Source organism: Chiloscyllium plagiosum, unplaced genomic scaffold (genome assembly GCF_037043375.1).
Source record: "Chiloscyllium plagiosum isolate Xiang-an unplaced genomic scaffold, Cpla_swu_hap1 HiC_scaffold_16, whole genome shotgun sequence".
In the NCBI taxonomy this organism is placed as follows: domain Eukaryota; kingdom Metazoa; phylum Chordata; class Chondrichthyes; order Orectolobiformes; family Hemiscylliidae; genus Chiloscyllium; species Chiloscyllium plagiosum.
The window spans coordinates 14515504-14536859 of record NW_028270154.1 but is presented as its reverse complement, the minus strand read 5'-3'; the positions used below and the strand labels follow the sequence as shown (position 1 = coordinate 14536859).

General features: G+C 48.9%; 1 protein-coding gene across 7 annotated transcripts in view; it reads right to left on the bottom strand.

Annotated features, from left to right (window-relative positions):
• Positions 1 to 21356, bottom strand: part of cyfip2 (cytoplasmic FMR1 interacting protein 2) — a 123425-nt gene that overhangs the window by 54272 nt on the left and 47797 nt on the right. For all 7 annotated transcript variants that reach the window (XM_087995145.1, XM_087995144.1, XM_087995143.1 and 4 more), the window contains exons 4-10: positions 21003 to 21080; positions 16846 to 16947; positions 16058 to 16239; positions 12629 to 12725; positions 11545 to 11673; positions 8915 to 9019; positions 7026 to 7117 (exon numbers count right to left, since the gene is read on the bottom strand). In XM_087995145.1, coding sequence (XP_087851271.1) covers positions 7026 to 7117; positions 8915 to 9019; positions 11545 to 11673; positions 12629 to 12725; positions 16058 to 16239; positions 16846 to 16947; positions 21003 to 21080 — 785 coding nt within the window. The remainder of the gene's footprint in view (positions 1 to 7025; positions 7118 to 8914; positions 9020 to 11544; positions 11674 to 12628; positions 12726 to 16057; positions 16240 to 16845; positions 16948 to 21002; positions 21081 to 21356) is intronic.

Sequence of the window (21356 nt, the reverse complement as noted above, 5' to 3'; positions counted from 1 at the left end):
CCCCCATTTTCTCAAGGGCAACTAGGTGATTCAGGATGATAAAAGGTGTGGATAAAATAGACGTGGAATGGATGCTTCCTCTTGTGGGGTATTCTGAGATGAGAGGTCACAGTCTTAGGGTAAGGGGGAGCAAATTTAAAACAGAGTTGAGGAGAAACTATTTCTCCCAAAGGGTTGTGAATCTGTGGAATTCGCTACCCCCAAGTGCAGTGGATGCTGGGACAGTGAGTAAATGTAAGGAGTTAGTCAGATTTTTAACTGGTAATGGGTTGAAGGGTTATGGGGTGAGCCATGATTGAATGGTGGAGCAGACTCGATGGGCCGAATGGCCTAACTTTGCCCATATATCTTAAGAACTAGGGACGGGCAATAAATGCTGGCCCAGCCAGCGTTGTCCACATCCCTCAAAATGAATATTAAAAAAAACGACTCTGGACCATGTCCTGACTGCGAGGCCAATGGGCAGGACCTGATTTCAGAGGACCACAACGGTGGGTTCGATTCTAGTGACAGGAAGAGAGGAGGCTGCAGAGGGATTTGGAAACAAGGCCGAGGACTTTAACATCAACAACGCCCAATGTAGGTCAATGAACTCAGAGTGAGGGTGGGGAATGACGGGGAACTGGACTTGCGGGAAAGTTAGAGGTTTGGATAGCCTTGAGTATCCAGAGCACTGAAGGTGGGAGACCAGCCGGGAGTGTGGTGGAATGACTGGGATTCGAGGTAACAAAAGCTTGAATTAGGCTTTCAGCAGCAGAGGAATTAAGTTCTTTACATTCATTCACAGGATAAGGGCATCACTGGCTAGACCAGTATTTATTGCCCCATCCCTAATTGCCCAGAGAACTGTTAAGAGTCAACCACATTGCTGTGAGTCTGGACTCACATGTAGGCCAGACCAGGTAAGGATGGCAATTTCCTTTCCTAAAGGAGATGAGTGAAACAGATGGGTTTTCCTGACAATTGACTCATGGTCATCATTAGACTCTTCCTTCTGGATATTTACGGAATTCAAATTCCAGTATCTGCCATGGCGGGGTTCGAACCTGTGTCCCCAGAACATGACCTGGGTCTCTGGAGTATTGGGCCAGTGATGATATCATGAGGTTCAGCGCAGTTTCTCAATTTTAATTTTAAATAAGTCGCCCTTCAATCGAGCTTCAGAAACGCTTACTTTGATCTTCAACCGATTTTCAACAGTGTAAGTGAAATTGCACTGGGTCACGGCTCTGACGTACAGCGAGACAGCTTTTCCAATAGGAAATGAAATCTGTGGTATTTCACTGAATGACAGCACTCGCTCCTTTTTACAACAAATTTCTAACCATTCCAAATGATTTGAAACAGAACTCAAATCGGAACTTAACAAACAAATACTTGGACACAATGTCCCAAGTCTGTCTTCAAATGGGATAGCTGCAAACCCACAAGTCACACTCAAGATTATTAACCCTTCTTTTACCAAGTGCTGATTGGGAACTGGTTCCAGACGGTTGGTTCTTTGCTGTTTGTCTCAGTTGCTGGAGGCTATTGAGCAGGAAACACATCAGGCAGGAAGGTCAGGCAGAGAGAATCCTACATTCCCAGCAACATAGAACAGTGCAGCACAGGAACAGACCCTTCGACGTTGTGCCAAACATGTCGTAAGATTAAACTAATCCCTTCTGCCTGCCCTTGGTCTATATCCCTCCTTTCCTTGCATATTCATGTGCTAATTGAAAAGTCCCTAAATGCCCCTCGACCCTCACCCCTTGCAGCACGTTTCACATTCCTACTGCTCGCTGTGTAACATCTCCTTTGCACATTCCCTCTCACCTTAAGTACATGCCCTCTAATATTAAAGGCATTTCAACTCTGGGAAAAAGGTTCTTCCTGTCAACCCTATACCTGTGCGTCTCATATTTTTACAGACTTGTATCAAATCTCCCCTCAGCCTCCACTGTTCCAGAGAAAACAACCCGAGTTTTTCTAGCCTCTCCTTCTTGCTCATACCCGCCAATCCAGGCAGCACCCCGGTAAACCTCATCTGCATCCTCTCCAAAGCCTCCATATCCTTCAGGTTGAACACTTGTAGACTGCCCTCCGCAATAAAATCCCTGCTTTTTAAGAGGGGTACACTCTGAATAAAATAGCAGGAAGAAGAATGGCTTGATCTGAAGGGAGGATGATTTTTGTCTTTCTTGTGAATGTGGGTGTCACTGGTAAGTCCAACATTTTTGCCCATCCTGTATGAATAGGAAGGGTTTGGAGGGATATGGGCCGGGTGCTGGCAGGTGGGACTTGATTGGGTTGGGATATCTGGTCGGCACGGACGAGTTGGACCGAAGGGTCTGTTTCCGTGCTGTACGTCTCTATGACTGGCTCCCTAGGCCAATTCAGAGAACAATTCAGAGTCAACCATGTTGCTGTAGGTCTGGAGACACATGAAGGACAGACTGGGTAAGGGCAGCAGATTTCCTTCATCTGAGGGACGTGATTGAACCAGGTGGCTTTTGATGACAATTGCCAATAATTTCACAGTCGCCACGACTGAGACGGGTTTTGGGCTTTGATGTTATAAATTAATTGAAATCCTATCAGCTGCAATGAACCAGAACAGAGGCCTAGGCCGCTGGATTACCAATCTAGTGATGTAACTACTTTACCAGCTCCCCGAGACTGTAGAAATGGGAAGTAAAGAAATGGCTACCTCAATGGCAGACTAGGAGGAAGAGGGGATTGCAAGAGGGAGGTCGAGAGGGTGGGAATTGTGCTTGGTTATTCATGTAGCAAGTAATTGAGTCGGTAATGGGGTTAATGGATTAACTAAAGAGCCCGGGTGTCCTTGGAGAAGGAGCATGCGGTGTCCACCAACACCCTGGAGTTGTTCAGGGAGGGGTGGGCGCCGCAGGGAGTGGAGTGCATTATTTCTCCCTCCAACTCTATTTTGATTTAGTCCCTACCCTCCCCTTCACTGTTTGATCACACAGCACTGCCCTTTGATGTGAAGGGCACTGCTTGTCACTGGCCACTTGGGTATTTTTCCTATCTTCCTGGTGGTGGAAATTGAATAAAGATTCGCGCACTTTGTGTCTCTCACTGTGTCTCACACCTGCACACACATAAAAAAAAGAAAAAAAAACCAGAGTGTTATGCGGCATGGATACTGGGGGAAAATAAGCACTACTGCTGTTAGGAGGTAAAAAAAAACAGGAAATTTCTAAAATAGAAAAAATTTAAAAAAAAAATAAAAGGAGGAGGAGCTGGGCTGTAAGACTGAGTAGTCAATAAACTCTATTCACAAAGAAAGGTGTCTGGGTTTCCAGCTCCCCACTGGTTTGGATCCAGACTGGTGATACTGGTGATCATGAGCTGGAGGTGGGGAAAATGGTTTGAGAAACATATCTCAAGGGAATCACAACATTATTATCTCTCTCTGCAGACCTGCACGTGAATCACTGAACTGGGACGTCCAGGCTCCCTCAGGCTTTCATCATTGATTTGGGGACACCTTGTGAACTTTTTTTTTTAGATTAGATTACTTACAGTGTGGAAACAGGCCCTTCGGCCCAACAAGTCCACACCGCCCTGCCGAAGCGCAACCCACCCATACCCCTACATTTACCCCTTACCTAACACTACGGGCAATTTAGCATGGCCAATTCACCTGACCTGCACATCTTTGGACTGTGGGAGGAAACCGGAGCACCCGGAGGAAACCCATGCAGACACGGGGAGAATGTGCAAACTCCACACAGTCAGTCGCCTGAGGCGGGAATTGAACCCGGGTCTCTGGCGCTGTGAGGCAGCAGTGCTAACCACTGTGCCACCATGCCGCCCACAACTGTATAAGGGCCTGAGACAAACCATTAAATAGGAGAGAATCCACTGTAATATGGAACAGTTCACCATCGGATACATTTCACACAATGCAATTTCAATGCATTTTGGCGGCACGGTGGCACAGTGGTTAGCACTGCTGCCTCACGGCGCTGGAGACCCGGGTTCAATTCCCGCCTCAGGCGACTGACTGCGTGGAGTTTGCACGTTCTCCCTGTGTCTGTGTGGGTTTCCTCCGGGTGCTCCGGTTTCCTCCCACAATCCAAAGATGTGCAGGTCAGGTGAATTGGCCATGCTAAATTGCCCGTAGTGTTAGGTAAGGGGTAAATGTAGGGGTATCGGTGGGTTGCGCTTCGGCGGGTCGGTGTGGACTTGTTGGGCCGAAAGGCCTGTTTCCACACTGTAATGTAATCTATAAATCTATAATCTATAATCTAATCTAATCTAATCTATAAATCTAATGCCTACGTGTGACATGAAGAACAACTTACCCCGACTTTCTAATCAAAGACCATTACTGAAGGAAGTTCATGACTATTATTGCAACATTCGTTATTGAATTCAATGTTCCGAATTCTAATTAAATTCAAACAGAGGGCACAATCTCAGAATGAGGGGTCGAGCATTTTAGATGCAGAGAAGGATGAATTTCTACTGAGGGGAGTATATCCATGGAATAGGTCACTGCCGAAGGCTGTCGAGGTTGGGACACTGAGCGTATTCAAGGTGGAGACAGACAGATTTTTAATCAGTCAGGCAATGAAGGGTCATGGGGATAAGGCAGCAAAGTGGAGTGGAGGATTATTAGATCAGCCATGATCTCGTTGAATGATGGAGCAGACTGGATGGGCTGAATGGCCTACTTCTGCCCCTTATGGTCAGTGAATGGTTAAATCGATACAGTCGACGGAAGGCAAGAGTATACACAGGCTGTGGGAAGAGGTTAAACAAATCATGTGGGATTCCTTTTGGAATATTGCGAGCAATTCTAGTCTCCTTCCTTTCGGAACAATGTTGTAAAACTTGAAAGGGTTCAGAAAAGATTTACAAGGATGTTGCCAGGGTTGGAGGATTTAAGATATAGGGAGAGGCTGGGACTGTTTTCCCTGGTGCGTCGAAGGCTGAGGGGTGACCTTTTAGTGGTTTATAAAATCATCAAGGGCATGGATAGGGTAAATAGACAAAGTCTTTTCCCTGGCATGGGGGAGTCCAGAACTAGAGGGCATAGGTTTAAGGTGAGAGGGGAAAAATTTTAAAAAGACCTAAAGGGAAACCTTTTCCACACAGAGGGTGCTGTGTGTATGGAATGAGCTGCCAGAGGAAGTGGTGGAGGCTGGTACAATTACAACATGTAAAAGGCATTTGGATGGGTACATGAATAGGAAGGGTTTAGAGGGATAGGGGCTAGGTGTTGGCAGGTGGGACTAGATTAGGTTAGGATATCTGGTTGGCATGGACTGGTTGGACTGTTTCCGTCCTGTACATCTCTCTGACTCTATAATGTTGCGAGGGATTTTATTTCATTCTGTGTTTTCAGATGATGCGAATTTTGAGAACATTTCCACAATAGTTTTGCTGTGTTAATATTTCATCCAATAAGACACTCAGTCTAGATTAACAAATCATTGTTAAGAAGGTGGTTTTCCTATTCACATCGTGACAACTCCACCCAAGTCCTGCAGCATCTGGTTAGCGTGGTGTTAGTGAGCAGGAAAAGCTGAGGGCAAAGAGACAAACACAGGGAACTGCAGGAGCTGGAGAGAAGCCAACACTGACCCTTCCCAAAGACAGGGGATGTTGCAAAAAGGGAATTCGAACAGAACGAAGCATTAGTGAGGCCAGGGAACTGGGAATCACTTCCAACGCAGCTGGTGAGAGCCCTGGGAGTGAGTAGTGTCAAAAGGAGAAGCAGTATTTACATAGCAACTTTCACAATCTAGGATGTTCTAAAGTGTTTCCCATACAATGAAACATTTATTGAAGCATTGTCATTACCTTCATGCAGGAAACACAACAGTCATTGTTAACACAGCAAACTCTCAAACAGCCAGGAGAACTGACCAGATATATGGCCTCATAGGTGCTATTAGTTGAGGGAGAAATGCTGACGCAGGATGAGAGAGTAAACTCTTCTGCTCCCTTTGTCATGATGTTATTATGTCTAACTGAGTCAGCTTATCATCTAAGAGAAAGTGAGGACGGCAGATGCTGGTGAGTCAGAGTCAAAAAGTGTTGCACTGGAAAAGCACAGCAGGTCAGGCAGCATCTGAGGAGCAGGAGATCAACATTTCAGGCATAAGCCATTCATGCGACTATGCCCGAAGTGTCGACTCTCCTGCTCCTCGGATGTATCTGACTTGCTGTGCTTTTCCAGCGCAACACTTTTCGATTCAGCTTAGCATCTCATCTGTGAACCAAGAACTCAGACTCTGACAATGCAGCGCTCCCTCAGTATTGATTCCTGACAGTGCAGCACTCCCTCAGCACTGACTCCCCGACAGTGCGGCACTTCCTCAGTCCTGACCCTCTGACAGTACAGCACCCACTCAGCACTGACTCCCCGACAGTGCAGTTATTCCTCAGCACTGACTCCCCGACAGTGCAGTTATTCCTCAGCACTGACTCCCCGACAGTGCAGTTATTCCTCAGCACTGACCCTCTGACAGTGCAGTTATTCCTCAGCACTGACCCTCTGACAGTGCAGTTATTCCTCAGCACTGACCCTCTGACAGTGCAGTTATTCCTCAGCACTGACCCTCTGACAGTGCAGTTATTCCTCAGCACTGACCCTCTGACAGTGCAGTTATTCCTCAGCACTGACCCTCTGACAGTGCAGTTATTCCTCAGCACTGGGATGATCGAGGCTCAAGAGCCTTTCCTCATGTGAACCCACCATGTAATAAATGAGGGAGAGTTTGTGTCCGAACCCGCCAATTCTCAGTGGGCCGCAATAACCCACCTGGTTATCTCAATAGAACCTCCTTCCAACGTCTCCCAGTCAGGACAGACAAGGGAGGCAGTCACAATCAGAATGCAGCTGAGCTCCTAGCAACTTCCCACCAGGAAAGTACGGAATTAGGTGAGAAGGTCTGGGAGCTCAAGCTCAGCATTCCTTGGACCTGCCTTCCTCCTCTCAGAGTCCTCCTGCCAAACGTTTACAGCTCCAGACTGCGACTGGCCCAGGTTACATTACGGCTCGCACTCACTTGGATTTGTTCTCCTCATAGTGAGCACTGGTCTTAATGTATCTGGCCAATTCTATCTGCATATCCCCGAACAACGGCACCACTTGCAGCTGCTGCAAGAGAACACAGGAGGAGGCATTAATCACAATTTATAATTCTTCCAGAATTCACAGCCAAAACAGGGCACGCTGCTAAGGGTTTTACAGTTTTTTAAGTAGCGACATGTTAAATCTGTTTGAAGTTGTAACTACTATGTTCAAAAGGGGAAGTGAGTGAATTTGAGGTTTCAGACAGTGTGTGATAAAGGGCCAGCAAACAATTACTAGTGCTCCTGAGATCGGGGAAGTGTAGCAACGTGGATTGCAGATTGAGTCTGTCTATTCACCAAAGAATAGGGGTGAACCATTCACTCTTGAATTGTGAAACAATAATGACAGAGGGTCTGGCAGGATTAGTGCCAGGGCTTCATCTGATTCTAATCAGTGCCAATAACACAGATGGAGAGCCAAGTGTGAGCTACCAGGTTTTCTGGTGACACAAAATTAGAGGATGCATAGGAGTTACAGAGAAGTTACGGAGGTCAAGAAGATGGGAAATGGAATATCACGTGGGGAGCTCTGATCAGAAAACTAGAATGTGTTTTATAACATGGCAAAAGAGTGGGAAATGTTGGTACTTGGCGGTTCCCTTCCATGAATGACAAAAAATTAACATTTGGGTACAGCAAGCGATCAGGAAAGCGAATCCTTTTATTACAAAAGGTTATGATTGTCTGAGTAAAGAAGTCTCAACATTATTGTGTAAGGTCTGTATAGTTTTGGTCTCCATGCTGAAGGAACCATGTGTTTTCTCAGAGAGAATACAATGAAAATTTTACTCAATCTTCACAAACAAAATGCTCATTGTGGACACTATGAGCGAGTCTGTTTAAGTTGGGATAGATCAATTTTTAAATTCTACAGGAATAGAGCAATGTAGAGAAAGACTGAAAAACAGAGCTGTTGTCAATGATTATACTGAAGGGGGGAACAGGTTCAAAGGGCTGAATATCCTCCCTCCTGCTTCTCTTCTGTTCTCATGGAAGAGGTCCTAGGGAGTGTTGCTGAACAAAGAGACCTTGGAGTGCAGGTTCATAGCTAAAGTGGAGTCGCAGGTAGATAGGATAGTGAAGAAGGCGTTTGGTATGCTTTCCTTTATTAGTCAGAGTATTGAGTACAGGAGTTGGGAGGTCATATTGCAGCTGTACAGGACATTGGTTAGGCCGCTGTTGGAATATTACGTGCAATTCTGGTCTCCTTCCTATCGGAAAGATGTTGTGAAACTTGAAAGGGTTCAGAAAAGATTCACAACGATGTTGCCAAGGTTGGAGGATTTGAGCTACAGGGAGAGGCTGAACAGGCTGGGGCTGTTTTCCCTGGAGCATCGGAGGCTGAGGGGTGACCTTATTGAGGTATACAAAATTATGAGGGGCATGGATAGGAGAGTCCAAAACTAGAGAGCATAGGTTTAGGGTGAGTGGGGAAAGATATAAAAGAGACTTAAGAGGCAACTTTTTCATGCAGAGGGTGGTATGTGTATGGAATGAGCTGCCAGAGGAAGTGGTGGAGGCTGGTACAATTGCAACATTTAAAAGGCATTTGGATGTGTATGAATAAGAAGGGTTTGGAGGGATATGGGCCGAGTGCTGGCAGGTGGGACTAGATTGCGTTGGGATAACTGGTCGGCACGGACGGGTTAGACCGAAGGGTCTGTTTCCATGCTGTACGTCTCTATGACTCTATTTGGGTAGTGGAATTCTGTTCCGGCAGGAGATTATCTAGTTGACAGAAACAAAATAAAAATGGCTACTGCTTTCCCTCGCTCAATGGACACAGATGAACTCACTGGTCAAGGGTCAACAGTCTTTTTACCCGGAAGAACTTGTCGATTTTACTGAGGTTTATCCGTTTCTTGGTGTCCAGTTTGTAGATATTGCTCACATTTCCATCCATCAGATACAGTCCGAAGCCCATCACCTGTTAACAGAGAAGAAAGTTTCACGAATACCAACCCATAGTAGAGATGGAAAGTGTCATTCACACTGCCATTAAGCTGCACTTGCGTCAGAATAACCTGCTCACTGTTGTCCAGTTTGGGTTCCATCAGCTCCTGACCTCGTTACAACCTTAGTTTAAATATCCAGAGACGAGCTGAATTCTAGAAGTGAGGTAAGAGTGGCCATCGATGCTACAATTGACCCACTGTGACATCAAGGGGATCCAGAAAACCGGAATCAATGAGTATCAGGGACAAACTTGCTGCTGGTTGGAGTCACACCCGGAGTAAATGAACATGGTTGGGATTATTGGAGGTCAGCAATTCAGGCAGTATCCGAAAAACTTCGAAATCGACGTTTCGGGCAAAAGCCCTTCATCAGGAATAAAGGCAGAGAGCCTAAAGCCTGCAACTCCCAGATACTCTATGCTACTCTATCCCCACCCCCACCCTCCTCTAGCTTATCTCTCCACGCTTCAGGCTCTCTGCCTTTATTCCTGATGAAGGGCTTTTGCCCGAAACGTTGATTTCGAAGCTCCTTGGATGCTGCCTGAACTGCTGTGCTCTTCCAGCACCACTAATCCAGAATCTGGTTTCCAGCATCTGCAGTCATTGTTTTTACCTTATTGGAGGTCAGTCATCTCAGTTCCAGACATCTCTGCAGGAGGATCCTCAGGGTAGATATTTTCTAAAATCAACCTGTTCAGAAATGTTATTACAGGTGGTTCTTGAACCCTTGCCTTCTGGCTCAGAGATGGGGACACTGTCACTGCATAAGAGTTCTAGTTTCTCAGTCTAGTGTCCTTGGTCTACCCATCATCAACTTTCATTAATGAATCTCTCCATCATCAGAAATGAGACAATCACTCGATTCTCCTGCTCAGGATGCTGCCTGACTTGCTGTGCTTTTCCAGCACCACACTCTCGACTCTGATCCCCAGCATCTGCAGTCCTCACTTTCTCCCATTCCATCTTCCAGTCCTTTATCTCGAGTGATTGTATGGACATGTGAACCGGGAGGAGGTGCAGGCTATTCAGCCCCTCTCGCCTGCTTTACCATTCGATAAGATCCCTCCTGATCCAATTATGGCCTCATCCAACTTCCTGCCCACCCGCTATGACTTTCACACTCTCATTTACGAATAACTTACCTACCTCTGCCTGAAAATATTCAAGGAGTCTGCTTCAAGAGAAGAGAGTTCCAAAAATTCAAGAAAGTCTGACTCAGAAAAGGTCACCTCCTCTATTTTAAGTGGGTGCTCCCTGATTTTTAAACAGTGATCCCCTCGTTCCAAATCCTCTCAGACAGCTTTAAGTTCCTCCCTCCCTATTTCCTGACTCTTTTCTCTAAGCTTAGGGATTGTTTTTGAGAAACCTTCTACTGTGAAGACACATACAAAACATTAGTTCCAAGTGTCTTTCCTATCCCTGTATCTTTTTGCTATTAGATTAGATTAGATTAGATTACATTACAGTGTGGAAACAGGCCCTTCGGCCCAACAAGTCCACACCGCCCCGCCGAAGCGCAACCCACCCATACCCCTACATTTACCCCTGCACCTAACACTACAGGCAATTTCGTGTGGCCAATTCACCTAACCTGCACATTTTTGGAGTGTGGGAGGAAACCGGAGCACCCGGAGGAAACCCACGCAGACACGGGGAGAATGTGCAAACTCCACACAGTCAGTCGCCTGAGTCGGGAATTGAACCCGGGTCTCTGGCGCTGTGAGGCAGCAGTGCTAACCACTGTGCCACCGTGCCGCTCACCGTGCTATTCCTATTCCCTATCCCTGTAACCCTACATTTCTCGTGGCCAATCCACCCTGACCTGCACACCTTTGGGCTGTGGGAGGAAACCGGAGCACCCGGAGGAAACCCACGCAGACACAGGGAGAATGTGCAAACTCCACACAGTCAGTCACCCATGGCAAGTCTCATCCACCTTGTAAGGGACCAATACTCACCTTATTGCTTCCTTTCCCTTTCATATACTTACAGAACTACGTACTTTGTGTTTTTATATTTATTGGTTATTTTCTGTCACTCTCTATTTCCAGCCTGCCTTGTTATTAACCAATCTTTTCCTGGTTTCTCCATGATCACAATCCTCTGCCCTACCTTTGCAGTGTTTCCTTTCAGTGTAATCCCCGAATGAAGACCAAAGATTCAATCCACAAAGCTCATGGAATGGCACGACATAGGAAACCGCTCTGCCCATCGGACCTGTGCTGGCACTCCTGCAGAACTATCCAATTAGTCCCACTCCCTCTACTCTTTCCACACAATCCTGCAAAAGTCTCCCAGAGTTATTCAATCTCCTCATGACCTGGGCTGACCCTTCAGTCGCTCCGTATTTACTGAGATTAATCGGATGTCGGAAGTTGGAGATGATGGGAAGAGGAGAATGCAGACGCGTGTCTAACACAGATGATTTCACACATCCTACACACTGGGTTTCTGCAGAGCCACCTGGGTCATGTTCCACGCGATAATGAGCCATTACCTTCAGCAGCATGTGTTTCTCGCTGGGGGTCAGGTACATTCGATTCTCGTAGTAATCGACGCAGATATTGACGATATCAGCCAGGAGTTCCTCATAACCAGGGATCACCTCCAGCTGCTGGTGCAGGCACTGAAATACAGAGTCATCATAGCATCCCTACAGTGTGGAAGCAGGCCATTCGGCCCCTTAAAAAACATCTCACCCAGAGCCACCCCTTACCCTATCCCTGTAACCCTACATTTCACATGGCCAATCCACCCTGAACTGCAGACCTTTGGATTGTGGGACAAAACCAGAGCACCCAGGGGAAACCCACACAGACATGGGGAGAACGTGCAAATTCCACACAGTTACCTGAGGCTGGAATCAAACCCGGGTCCCTGGCGCTGTGAGGCAGCTGTGCTAACCACTGAGCCACCGTGCCACCCTAAGCTCCATCAAGAAGCGATCAACCGAGTCTCCAAGCATTGTGCTGTGAGCGGTCCCCACCCAGGTACCCCTCTGTCCAAGTCCCCTGGCCTTCCACCCTCTCCCATCCCCAGCGCACACACACTCACTGCAGTTAATCTTGGGTGTGCCTGTAAAAGCTAAACAAAAAATCGTCAGACTGAACGCAAGGTGTTGTTCTTCAGCTCCAAAGGATCATTGTATGAGACTAAACATTTACTCAATACTTCTCTCTCTGTCAGCTGAGGTTCTCCAGCATTTTCCATTTTCATTCTAGACACTACCCGTTGCGTTTGTTCACAGCTCAGGCTGGACTGATCCTGGTGTGAGTCCCAATGTGTTTTTTTTTTGAAACCTAACTCTGGAATTTCTCACCACGTTCTTCCAAAATGGATCATCCCCTCATCTAAAAATTCCTGACAAAGAGCTTATGCTCAAAACCTCGACTCTCCTGCTCCTCGGATGCTGCCTGACCTGCTGTGCTTTTCCAGCGCTGCACTCTTCACTCTGACTCTCCAGCACCTGCAGTCCTCATTTTCTCCTCATCCCCTGATCTGCCTGAGACGACAACAACTCCTTCCCCTTCCCCATCCCCATTCCCATTCCCATTCCCATCCCCGCAGCCCCCCAACGTTACCTGGGTTATTCTGTTGTGATTTGCCAAGAACATGGAAAGGTTCTGAGATTCCTGGATGGATTGGGGGTCAGCCATTTTCCTCAGGAACTGGGCAGCCCTGGAACGATTGAAGACTCAGAGTGAGTCACCTCATCGAGAAACCTCAGAGATTCAGTACCATTTTTCTAAATCTTTTGGATTCATTTTGCTCCATCCCAATCTTCTCTCCTTCTCAGACCACCCCTTTCCTCCCTGATCCTGATCCTCACCTGGGATTGCACACATCATAATGTGAAAGACTGGTGGAACAGACCCGATGGGCTGAATGGCCATCCTTTATTTTGTGGTCTCACACTCCCCGCTGAGTGACAGCCCCACAATCCCCATCCTGTCCCAAACATACCGACCCCTCACTGGGTTGGCAGGATGGGGTGGAGTAGGGTTGTAGTTAGTCGGGAGGGTGGGGCATCTGTTGAGGGGAACATGGGCCGTCCCACGGAGGGGCAAATCCCACCCCTCAAGGATGGGATGGCCTGAGAATTATTGGCCAATCAGAGCTGCTCGCTCTCACCTACTTCAGGAGTGAGCGAGGCCCGCAGCATTGGATCCTGGATTTGGGTCAGAGTATTGGGGTAGGGGATGACAGGTCCTGGGGAGGTTGGGACACATCTGTTCGGCCCAAGGAGCCTGAGGGGACGTTATCCCCATTTACACGAGACTGGGCAGGAGTACTGCTGCAGTGAACCGCCTCATGTGTATGACAGGTCTGATGGACTGAATGGCCTCATCTTGTACCTCTGTATCAGCTCAGAGAGGTCTAACTGGCCTCCTGCTATACCTGGATGACGGGGCCGAACGGCTGCCTCCTGTCCCTGGGTGACGGGGCCGAATGGCCTCCTGCTATTCCTGGATGATGGGGCCGAAAGGCCTCCTGCTATCAATGGGTGACAGGGCCGAACGGGCTCCTCCTGTCCCTGGGTGACAGAGCTGAATGGCCTCCTGCTATTCCTGAGTGACGGGGCCAAATGGCCTCCTGCTATTCCTGGGTGACGGGGCCGAACGGCCTCCTGCTGTCCCTGTGTGATGGGGCCAAACAGCCTCCTGCTGTCCCTGTGTGATGGGGCCAAACAGCCTCCTGCTGTCCCTGGGTGATGGGGCTGAATGGCCTCCTCCTGTCCCTGGGTGACGGGGCCGAACGGCCTCCTGCTGTCCCTGTGTGATGGGGCCAAACAGCCTCCTGCTGTCCCTGGGTGACGGGGCTGAATGGCCTCCTCCTGTCTCTGGGTGACGGGGCCGAACAGCCTCTTCCTGTCCCTGGGTGACGGGGCCGAATGGCCTTCTGCTGTCCCTGGGTGACAGAGCTGAATGGCCTCCTCCTGTCCCTGGGTGATGGAGCTGAATGGCCTCCTGCTGTCCCTGTGTGATAGGGCCGAACAGCCTCTTCCTGTCCCTGGGTGACGGGGCCGAACGGCCTCCTGCTGTCCCTGGGTGATGGAGCTGAACGGCCTCCTGCTGTCCATGGGTGACGGGGCCGAACAGCCTCCTGCTGTCTCTGGGTGATGGAGCTGAATGGCCTCCTGCTGTCCCTGGGTGACGGGGCCGAACAGCCTCCTGCTGTCCCTGGGTGATGGAGCTGAACGGCCTCCTCCTGTCTCTGGGTGACGGGGCCGAACGGCCTCCTGCTGTCCCTGGGTGACGGGGCCGAACAGCCTCCTGCTGTCCCTGGGTGATGGAGCTGAACGGCCTCCTCCTGTCTCTGGGTGACGGAGCCGAACGGCCTCCTGCTGTCCCTGGGTGACGGGGCCGAACAGCCTCCTCCTGTCCCTGGGTGACGGGGCCGAACGGCCTCCTCCTGTCCCTGGGTGATGGGGCCGAACGGCCTCCTCCTGTCCCTGGGTGACAGGGCCGAACGGCCTCCTGCTGTCCTTGGGTGACAGGGCTGAATGGCTTCCTCCTGTCCCTGGGTGACGGGGCCGAACGGCCTCCTCCTGTCCCTGGGTGACGGGGCCGAACGGCCTCCTGCTGTCCCTGGATGATGGGGCTGAACGGCCTCCTGCTGTCCCTGTGTGATGGGGCCGAATGGCCTCCTCCTGTCCCTGGGTGACGGGGCCGAACGGCCTCCTCCTGTCCCTGGATGATGGGGCTGAATGGCCTCCAGCTGTCCCTGTGTGACGGGGCCAAACGGCCTCCTGCTGTCCCTGGGTGATTGAGCTGAATGGCCGTTTCCTGTCCCTGGGTGACGGGGCCGAACGGCCTCTTCCTGTACCTGGGTGACGGGGCCAAATGGCCTCCTGCTGTCCCTGGGTGATTGAGCTGAATGGCCGTTTCCTGTCCCTGGGTGACGGGGCCGAACGGCCTCCTCCTGTCCCTGGGTGACGGGGCCGAACGGCCTCCTCCTGTCCCTGGGTGATGGGGGCGAACGGCCTCTTCCTGTCCCTGGGTGACAGGGCCGAACGGCCTCCTCCTGTCCCTGGGTGATGGATCCGAACGGCCTCCTCCTGTCCCTGGGTGACAGGGCCGAACGGCCTCCTGCTGTCCTTGGGTGACAGGGCTGAATGGCTTCCTCCTGTCCCTGGGTGACGGGGCCGAACGGCCTCTTCCTGTCCCTGGGTGATGGGGGCGAACGGCCTCTTCCTGTCCCTGGGTGACAGGGCCGAACGGCCTCCTCCTGTCCCTGGGTGATGGAGCCGAACGGCCTCCTCCTGTCCCTGGGTGACAGGGCCGAACGGCCTCCTGCTGTCCTTGGGTGACAGGGCTGAATGGCTTCCTCCTGTCCCTGGGTGACGGGGCCGAACGGCCTCCTCCTGTCCCTGGGTGACGGGGCCGAACGGCCTCTTCCTGTCCCTGGGTGATGGGGGCGAACGGCCTCTTCCTGTCCCTGGGTGACAGGGCCGAACGGCCTCCTGCTGTCCCTGGGTGACTGGGCCAAACGGCCTCCTGCTGTCCCTGGGTGACGGTGCTGAACAGCCTCCTCCTGTCCCTGGGTGACAAGGCCGAACGACCTCCTCCTGTCCCTGGGTGAGGGGCTGAACAGCCTCCTCCTGTCCCTGGGTGACAGGGCCGAACGGCCTCCTCCTGTCCCTGGGTGACAGGGCTGAATGGCCTCCTCCTGTCCCTGGGTGATGGAGCTGAATGGCCTCCTCCTGTCCCTGGGTGACGGGGCCGAACGGCCTCCTGCTGTCTCTGTGTGATGGGGCCGAGTGACTTTCTGCTATCCCTGGGGGACGGGGCCTAATGGCCACCTCCTGTCCCTGGGTGACGGGGCCGAACGGCCTCCTGCTGTCTCTGTGTGATGGGGCCGAGCGACTTCCTGCTATCCCTGGGTGACGGGGCCTAATGGCCACCTCCTGTCCCTGGGTGACGGGCCCGAACGGCCTCCTGCTATCCCTGGGGGACGGGGCCTAATGACCACCTCCTGTCCAGTGTCCTTCAGCACTCAGCCGCACTGACCTCTTGTAAGCCGAGTGGTCATTCTTGACGCTACATTTCATATTCTTCAGCTCGTCCAGCACAGCGAACATGTTGATGAACTTGCCCAGGGTCAGCAGATACGCCTCTGACACGAAGTCCTTACGTCTCTCAGCGTGACACAGCCTTTTCACCTCGCTACAGAAACGCTCGATTGCTTTGCGCTGTTTCATACAAACAGAAACGAGAACTGCATCAAACTGATGAGAAAGACAGCAAACAAAAACATTTCACATTCACGATCCCAGCTGACAGCAGCTAAAACTGAAAGTAGGAAGGGAGGTTACCAAGACTAAAACCAAGGGTTTTTCCTTCATCTAACAGGATGTGGGCATCGCTGGCCACTCACCATCCTGACTTGGAAATGTATCACTGTTCCTTCACTGCCGCTGGGTCAAAATCCTGGAATTCCCTCCCTAAGGGCATTGTGGGTCAGCCCACAGCAGGTGGACTGCAGTGGCTCAAGAAGGCATCTCACTCCCACCTTCTCAAGGGGCAACGAGGGATGGGCAATAATTCCTGGTCCAGCCTGGGACACTCTCATGAATGAATTAAGAAAAAAAGTCACTCCGCCAACATCCAAAAAATATAAACAGTTTGGTCAGAGATCCTGATGTTGTGCCAATTCTATCACTGGGATGCAGGCCATCGCTAAGGATCTCGGCACACTCTTTGAAGGAAAACATGGGCTCGCCGTCAAATGGGCAAGAAATTCCTGCGTTCTTCACTGGGATCAGTCCAGCCTGAGGCTCTGCTCAATGGTCCATTACCTGGAAATACATGAACTTCATCAGTTTGGTGACCTCTGGTTCCAGAACCTCGACTGTCTTTTCGTAAATCTCCACACGGTTTGGTTGCTCATTGCACTTGACCTGGGGTTTACGAAAAAATAAGTGCTAAAGTTATGAAAGAAAGAAAGCAAGAAAGAAAGAAAGAAAGAAAGAAAAAAGTCCGGGACAGCAGATATAAAGTTGGCCTATTCACAATCACACGGGTCGCAACAAATCATTTCAGTCATCACCTTCCTACCTTTTGAAGGGAATTTAAAAAAAAAACAAGCAGACAGTTGAAGAAAAGACAAAGGTCCTTGATCATAACGGATTATGAGGAAGCACCTCGGCTTGGAGGATCAGTTTGTTCGAAATTAAAAGGGGTAGGAACTCCGATGAGACAGTTTATGGGCCTTCTGTTCAGTAGCTTGAGGATTGGATAGTGTATCAATCGAAAAATAATAGCATTTAAAACAGGAGTATAACAGTTGGAGAATCATTAATTTTCACATAAACTGGAGGAACAAAAGCAGCTTGGAGAGCAAGTTCAACAGAGCCATGGACGTGGAGATGCTGCTGCTGGGCTGGCACAAAGTCAAAGTCACACAAAAGCAGGTTATAGTCCAACAGGTTTATTTGAAATCACAAGCTTTCGGAGCGCTGCTCCTTCACCCAATGAAGGGACAGCATACAAAAGCTTGTGATTTCAAGTAAATCTATTAGACTATATCCTAGTGACTCATGACTTCTGATACAGTCAAAGAGATGTACAGCATGGAAACAGACCCCAACTCGTCCATGCCGACCAGGCATCCTAAATTAGTTTAGTCCCATTTGCCAGTATTTAGCTCCTATCGCTCTAAACCCTTCCTATTCATATACCCATCCAGATGCCTTTTAAATGTTGTAATTGTACTAGCCTCCACCACTTCCTCTGATAGTGCATATATGCACCACCCTCTGTGTGAAAAAGTTGCCCCATTAGGTCACTTGCAAATCTTTCCCCTCTCACCTTAAACCTAAGTCCTCTAGTTTTGGATTCCCCCATCCTGGGCAAAAGACCTTGGCTATTCACCCTATCCATACCCCTCATGATTTTATAAAATTGGATAAGGTCACCCCACAGCCTGTGATGCTCCAGAGAAAACCGCCCCAGCCTATTCAGCCTCTAACTATAGCTAAAACCCTTCAACCCTGACAACATCCTTGTAGATCTTTTCTTGTAAATACTTTGAGAGTGTAATTAGCACACTGTGGAACTAACTAGGGGATAGGCTATTTTAGATTGCGTCTTGTATCATGAGGCAGGGTTAATTAATAATCTCATGTTAAGTGATTATCTGGGGAAAGAGTAATCATAATATGGTGAACGCCAGACTGAGTTTCAGAATGACATACCAAGTCCAAAACTAGAATATTTAATGTAAATAAAGACAATTATACAGGTATGAGATGCATCTGGGCAATGACAAATTGGTAAATTTTACCAAAAGGTTAGCTCATGGGCCTCCTCTCCCCTGGCTAATCTGCCCACAGTCCTCACCCTTTCAGATATCAGGCTGTACCAAGGGTCTGGAGAACTGCAAATATTACGTCCTTATTCTAAAAAAGAAATGCAATGATAAATCTAACTACATGCCAGTTAGTTTAACGTTGTTGAGTGGGTAACCTTTAGAAATGGGACAAAATGAACAGTCACTTGGACAAACTGAATAATTCAGGAAAGTGAATTTGTAAATTGCAATTTGTGTTCAACTAATGTGTTTGAGTTTTTTTGGTAAAATAAGGGAGAAGATTGATGAGGGTAATGTGATTGATGTGATGGATTTGGACTTCCAGAAGGCATTTGTTAAAGTGTCACCTAATGGTCTTCCCAGCAAAGTTGAAGCCTGTAGGATATATGGGGAAGTGGCATGAATAGATTTTGCCTGATTGTAACAAACAGAAAATAATGATGAAAAGTTTTTCTCCCCCTCACCCCCAGACTGTAGCAGGGTATAGAGTAATGTTCTCTTGGGGTTAGGAGCTCTGCTTTTCTTGATCTATATGAGTCATCTAGACAATGGTGTACAGGGCTCCAACTCCAAACTTTGCCGAAGTATTGTGAACTGCGACTGGGATGTGTGATGATGCTGTTACTTTTAGAGGTTATTTTTAGCTGGGTTTTTTAAAAGAGAGGTTGTGAGGCAGAGATACCGAACTGGCTACAGAAGACCTCAAGTAAACAGCTTGGGAGGTTTTGGGGTTTTCTTTAAAAACAACCTGAATGGGTGTGGCCAGCTCTCACAGATCTAGATTTCTGGGGTGTTTTTCCCCAATAACATCAGAAGATATTGGGGTCTCAACAGAGTTGGAAACTTCAGTGGTTGTCTCCTTGTCAAGGGGTTTGGGATGTTACCATATTGGAACAGATAATTAGTAACAGTTACTGTATATACTAATCAGTCAAGTTTCCAATCTGTTAAGTGATTCTAAATTCCTCTTTCTTTGGCTGTACTTTAACTGCAGCGTTTAAATCAAGTGGGTTTTGCTTAATGTTGAGTGGTTTGACCAATCACGTTGCATCAGGAACAGACACTTTATGAAGGCCTTCAAAAGAAGAAAAGGTTAAGGTCTGGGCTAGCTTCTTCAAATATTTTGAGGAGGTCTGGTCTGGTCCACCACAACAGCATGGGCCGAAGGGCCTGTTCCTGTGCTGTACAGTTCTATATCCTATGTAATACGTTAATCTGGCATTAGCTGTTGGGAAAACAGGCTGTTTTGGGCGGCACGGTGGCACAGTGGTTAGCACTGCTGCCTCACAGCGCCAGAGACCCAGGTTCAATTCCCACCTCAGGCGACTGACTGTGTGGAGTTTGCACGTTCTCCCCGTGTCTGTGTGGGTTTCCTCCGGGTGCTCCAGTTTCCTCCCACAGTCCAAAAGATGTGCAGGTTAGGTGAATTGGCCATGCTAAATTGCCCGTAGTGTTAGGTAAGGGGTAAATGTAGGGGTATGGGTGGGTTACGCTTCGGCGGGTCGGTGTGGACTTGTTGGGCCGAAGGGCCTGTTTCCACACTGTAAGTAATCTAATTTAAAATCGATTACGTAAACAAGACAATTACGGAGTCCCAACAATGATTAGGTGGAGTCAACGTGCTTTTGTGAGAAATCACATCTGACAAAATTATTTTGTGTTTAAGATTGTAACGAGCAGGGAAATAAGGTGGATGAGTATAACTGAAGCTTGAAAAGACATTCAATAAGCTGCCCCAGGTAAAATGGTCACTCCAGATATGGACTCACGTCATTGGCGATAATATATCACCTTGAATAAAAGCTGTGTTCGCTGACAGAAGGCAGATAGTAGCGATGAGATGGATAGCGAGAGGTTGCTACCTCCGACTGGGGAGCCAATAGCGAGGGAGCAGATCCCAGAAGGAGTTGAGTACAGCCACAACTGTATTGCATAGCGCAGCAGGACGGAGGGACTGGTGTCTATGTTGTGCTTTTTAATGAGCAGCACCATGTGCTGGCGATCAGCTCCCTTCACAGTTCTTCAGTAAGTGAAGGACCTGAACAAAATCCAGATTTGAGCTGCCAAGTGGTGGCAATATTGACAGCACACGAGTACTGGGGCAGGGGGGAAGCTCGGAGAACTGGATGATAAAAAATAAAGAGCAGGTGCTGGGGTGTGGAACGCGTTGTCTGAAAGGGTGGAAGAAGCAGATTCAGTCACAATATTCAAAGGAGAACTGGATACATACTTGAAGAGAGAGCACTGCAAGCTGCCGAGAAGGAGTAGGGGAGTAGCATTAATTACACAACCCTTTCAACGAGCCATCATCGCCACAATGGGCTGAATGGACTCCTCTGGCAACACTGTGCTCACCTAACACTGTCTGATTTTAAGCACTCTACCATTCATTAATGTGCGAACAGCTCCCACGTTCTATAATTACTTCACTAAACCTCTCCACCCTTTCTCCTCCTTTAAGACGTACCTCCTGGATCAAGCACTTTGGCCTACTGCTTTAGTACCTCTATGTGCAACTTAGAGTCAAACTTTTGTTTGATAATACTTGTGGTGCATTCTGGGACATGTTACCATGGTAAAAGATGTTACATCAATGCACTTGTTGTCATATGCATCCCTGTCACCACTGGGCGCCAGAATTACCTGTGGAATAGCTCGTGAGCAGCTCCTCCAGGTGTACAGCATCACTGCGTATTCATGTCCCTCCTCCAGCATCTCATTCTGAAGAGAAAAGTAGAAAAATCGTGACCCTGTTAATGAGAGTGTGCACTTCATCCAACCAGGATAGAGAGGGTCAGAGACTGACACTGGGATTGGGTTGGACAGTGAGGGCCAGAGACTGACACTGGGATTGGGTTGGACAGTGAGGGTCAGAAACGGACACTGGGATTGGGTTGGCCAGTGAGGGTCAGAGACTGACACTGGGATTGGGTTGGACAGTGAGGGTCAGAGACTGACACTGGGATTGTGTCAGACAGTGAGGGTCAGAGACTGATA